This window comes from Geospiza fortis, unplaced genomic scaffold, assembly GCF_000277835.1.
Source record: "Geospiza fortis unplaced genomic scaffold, GeoFor_1.0 scaffold1683, whole genome shotgun sequence".
Lineage (NCBI taxonomy): Eukaryota > Metazoa > Chordata > Aves > Passeriformes > Thraupidae > Geospiza > Geospiza fortis.
The window spans coordinates 211,806-216,144 of record NW_005054665.1 but is presented as its reverse complement, the minus strand read 5'-3'; the positions used below and the strand labels follow the sequence as shown (position 1 = coordinate 216,144).

The 4,339-nt window shown below is 63.1% G+C and overlaps 1 protein-coding gene across 1 annotated transcript; it reads left to right on the top strand.

The window, feature by feature from the left end:
* The first annotated feature begins 25 nt into the window (after positions 1-25).
* IGFBP4 (insulin like growth factor binding protein 4) lies at positions 26-4,333 on the top strand. Its single transcript, XM_005430673.2, has 6 exons — positions 26-106; positions 1,809-1,876; positions 2,715-2,860; positions 3,503-3,657; positions 3,774-3,908; positions 4,190-4,333. Exons 1-6 carry the CDS (start codon positions 26-28, stop codon positions 4,316-4,318), a joined length of 714 nt encoding a protein of 237 aa, XP_005430730.2. The 3' UTR covers positions 4,319-4,333.
* Positions 4,334-4,339: the final 6 nt, after the last annotated feature.

Sequence of the window (4,339 nt, the reverse complement as noted above, 5' to 3'; positions counted from 1 at the left end):
GGCTGGGCTTTGTGAGCAGTCGGACATGGCTCCCGGCTCCACAGCCAGGAAGAGCCTCTCTGCTCACCCGAGACCTGTGGCACCCACGGGATGTGACCCTCAGGAGGTGAGGGAGCAGTGGCTGCTCACCTTACTGGAGCGGGTCTGGGCACCTTGTGCTGGACCCTGGCCCTGCCAGCTCATGGCTGGCTTTGGGATCCCACTCCTCAGCCAGAACCCTGTGCAGGGGCTGGCTCCAGCAGGTCCCAGCCCTGTTTTTCTGTCACAGCCGGCGGGTGGTGGTGGCTGAGCCCATGTGTGGCAGCCAGGAGGAGGTGAGGACATATTCCCCAGCACACACGATGAGTGATTTAGTGTTGGGTAAATGATTATGTCTGGGAAAACCTGATCCATGGGAGCTGCGTTCATCCCGTGTGGTCTCTGGGACAGATCCTGTTTCCTTTCCGTGTGCAGTCACTGGGAGGAATGGTGGCTGAGCCGTGGCTGGGCAGTGCACAGGCAGGGAGGACAGGCTGGGTTCTGCCAGGATAGACTCAGCCATGTCCCATCTGTCCCCTGGGGCTGGGGCTCACCAGCACTCGGGTTTCTCCAGGCTGGGTGCTGCTCCTGGCAAGGTTCTGGTCCCTCTGGAGAATCACCTGCACCTGCATTCCTCACTCCCTCTGCTGCATGCTGACCTCCCCTCCCTCGGTCCCACATTGGGCACTGAGGTGGGAGGTGCTTAGAGCACGGCATGGGGACGGGCCAAGCTCCCAGCTGGCATCCCAGGCCAAGGGGCAGTAGGTGCCTGGGTCTGCACCCCTGGCTCCCCACGTTCTGCCAGAGCCAGCACTTGGCACAAAGAGCACGGCCCTCCCAGTGCTGGCGCCTGCCAAGTCCAGAGCCCAGGAAGCCAAGAGCCAGCACTGCTACAGTCCTGCCAGGACCACCCACAGGTGACACTGGGGGCGCTGGAAAGGGACATGGAGGGTGCTGGGGCTCACTGTGGCTTGTGCCATGCTGGCCACACACACGTGGATGTCCCTTGTGCCCTTTGAGGCACATGAGGTCCTTGGTGCTGGGGCTGGTGGCACAGGGGGGAGCTGTGCTGGAGCTGCGGGGGTCAGTGACACTTGTCTGTCCCCACGGACACACACACGAGGTCGCAGGGCTTTGCTGGCTGGCCCAGGCTCTGCTCCCACGGGATCCGCGCGGTGGAGCCGGAGCCCTTCCCCGCTCCCTCGGGCTCAGCGCTGTGAATCACAGACTCGGCACGTGACCAACCTCATTTGCAGCTCCCGTTAATTGAAGGCGATGCTGAATGACTCGTTTGTGTGCCCTGTCCGCAGGCCGGCAGGAATCCTCCTCCTCCTCCCGGGACAGGCGGCTGGTTTATGTGTCCAGCGAGGTCAGCCCTCCTTCCCATCCCCTTGGCACCGAAGTGACCAGAGAGGCTTTCCTTGGCCAAATCGGGACCCCCCTACCCTCCATCCCTCCAGGGTGGTGGTGCTCATGCAGAAGTGGCAGACTGGGTGGCATCAGGGCAGTGCGGGGCGTGGCAGCTCTGGGCTCCACGCGCGTTGCTTTTCCCGAATCTTTGTGCTGAGGGTCCCGAGTTTTCTGGTCCAGTCGGATTTCCAGGGAGGCGAGAGTGTGTCACTTAGCAGGGGGACAGTAACCCCGAGGGCAGGGAGGGAGGGACGCTGGAGCTGCCGTGAGAGCCGGGCACCGCGGGTCCCGAGCGCTGTCAGGAGCCGCCTCGCTGCCCGGAGGCACCGGCGTTTCATGTGACCTTATGAAAATGTTATTGGCATCTGGTTTTATTTAAGCCGGGAGATTTGATGCTCTGGAGGCGGCTGGCGGGGGAAGGAAGGGGGTTTGGCCGCGCCGGCGATCGGTGAGGGCTTCCCCTGCGGGGGCAGCGCCGCTGCCTCCCGGTGCTGCCTTTCCACGGTGTGGGAGCAGCGCACGGAGGTGCAGGAACTTTGGCACGGTGGTCCCCACAGGTGCCAGATCTGCCCAGTTCTTCACGTGTGTCTTCCCACAGGGATACAGGGGAGGAGCATCCTTGCCAGAGTCCCCGAGCTCCCGGTGGGGCTCTGCCACCAGCGCCCCCATTGCGCCACAGCCCCGTGGTTGGTGCCGCCGGGGGCTGGCGCTGGCACCGCTCTGTGCAGGGTCCTGGAGGCTTTGGGTTCGTGTTTCAAATGTCAAGGGCATGAGCTATTTCCTGGAAAAAAAAAAATGGACAGATTAAGCAAAAAGCAAATAACACCCACGAGGGAGGGGGCTTTGATTGGGGCTTTGCTCTGGACTTTAACCGGGCCCCCAGGAGCTGGGCCAGGAGCCCTGCACTGCAGGGACCGAGGCAAGAGGTGCTGGTGGGAGATCAGGACCGGGATGCTGTGGGGGTACAGTGGGCAGGAAGCTGTGGCTCTGACCCCTGTGCCTGCCTGTGGGAAGGACCAGTGCCAGGTGTCACCCAACAGCCCCTGCTCTGGCCCTGTGAGCCCCTGGGTGTGACCCTCGACAGTGACCACCCCCTGCCTGGTTTGGGAAGGTGTTCCCTGCTGCCAGCGGCAATATTGATTTGTTCAAGCCCAACCCCATGATAACCTCAGCCACTTCCCTGCACAGCCCAGGTGGGCTGGGGGGCAAAACTCTGCCTCGGCTGTGCCTGACGCAGCTCTGAGCACAGGAGGAACCCTGGCTCCTGGGGTGTCCCCCCTCCACAGAGTCTTCACGGGCCCCAAACCAGAGGAACCGGCAGCTTTGTCAAAAGCTAAAGCCACGCCAAGCACTCGTCTCATGACACTCTGTCCAGCTGCCAACATCTGGGCCGGCAGCTTGGCTGCGCTCCTGGCGCAGGCGGGGATGCCAAGTGCTGCCTTTTGGGATCGGCCCCGCGGGAGATTAACTTTCTTATTCCAGGAATTTCTTCTTTCATGTCTTGGCGAGGGCCGTTCCCCGCAGCAGAGCACGGCTCCACTCCCGGCCGTGGCGCCCGGTGCCGCCCCGGGCCTGGCGGGGGCTCAGCCCCGCCCCGGTGCCTCCACTGCCACTGCAGCTCCTACAGGCAGATTTTGGGAGGCACTGAAGTGTCCTGGAGCTCATTGTCAGCGTGTCAGCTTCCAGGCCTGTAGCTCCAGTGCTGTGGGTGAGCACCTGGTGACATGTGGCTGGCAAGGGCACAGCCAGACCCAGCACACTGCCCAGCACTCACAGCAGGCATTTGTGACCCTACAATAACAGACACACGGCAGAACGAGTTGTTAGTTGTGGCTAATGAGAAGGAAAAACTCCCAGGAGTCTTCCCCAGCGCTGCAAGGAGCTCTACTCAGTGCAGTGGAAGGGGCAGGATGTACCCAGGGCTGTGAGTGACACCTGTGGGGACCAGAGATGGTGACGTGGCACCTGCCAGAAACCACTGCATGCTGTTCCTCGGGGTGCAAGTGGCATTGTGGACACTGGGACACTGTGGGGGCTCTGTGGCACTGAGCCCCCTTGGTCTGTGTCTCTGCAGAGAAGGAGGAGATCGACCACCCCAACAACAGCTTCAGCCCCTGCAGCATCCACGACCGCAAGTGCCTGCAGAAGCAGCAGGCCAAGAGGGTCAACAACGGCAACAAGATGCGCAGCAGCGGGAGCCCTCACCACCGCGAGGACACGCGGGTCATGGTGAGCCCCAGGAGGGCTGGGGAGGGCAGGGAGGGTGCTCCAGGGTCGGGCTCCTGTGGCTCAGGGCCAGGAGCATGTGCCAGCCCTGCGCCCAGCTCAGCCCTCCCTTTCCCCAGGCACAGGGCTCATGCCAGAGCGAGCTGCACCGGGCGCTGGAGCGGCTGGCGGCCTCGCAGACCCGCACGCACGAGGACCTCTATGTCATCCCCATCCCCAACTGCGACCGCAACGGCAACTTCCACCCCAAGCAGGTAGGATGGGCTCTGCCCTGCCACAGGGGACTGGGAGGGGCATTTTGTAGAGCCAAGGTGAGACTGGGAGGGGGACGTGGATGGAGGGGACAGTGACAAGGCACAGCAGAGCCTGCCTGGCTCCTGGCTTTGGTGGGGATCACCCTTTGGGTGCTGAAGGCCCTTTCCAAAAACCCCAGGTGGGATGGGGGTGGTAAAGCCCCAAAGAGAGCTCCTGGTTGGGCTGCCAGGCAGTCTGTGGGGTCCAGGCTTGGTGTCCTTGACCAAAGCCATCCCCACAGTGTCACCCGGCGCTGGACGGGCAGCGGGGCAAGTGCTGGTGCGTGGACCGCAAGACGGGGGTGAAGCTGCCGGGCTTCCTGGAGCTGAAGGGGGACTTGGACTGTCACCAGCTGGCCGACAGCATGTGAGTGTGACCGCGGCGGCCCCGC

Coding starts and splice junctions, on each gene's coding strand:
- IGFBP4 (XM_005430673.2), top strand. CDS start 26: ATGGCTCCCGGCTCCACAGCCAGGAAGAGCCTCTCTGCTCACCCGAGA. Junction 107..1,808: donor CGGGATGTGACCCTCAGGAG/GTGAGGGAGCAG, acceptor GTTTTATTTAAG/CCGGGAGATTTGATGCTCTG. Junction 3,658..3,773: donor GCGAGGACACGCGGGTCATG/GTGAGCCCCAGG, acceptor CCCTTTCCCCAG/GCACAGGGCTCATGCCAGAG.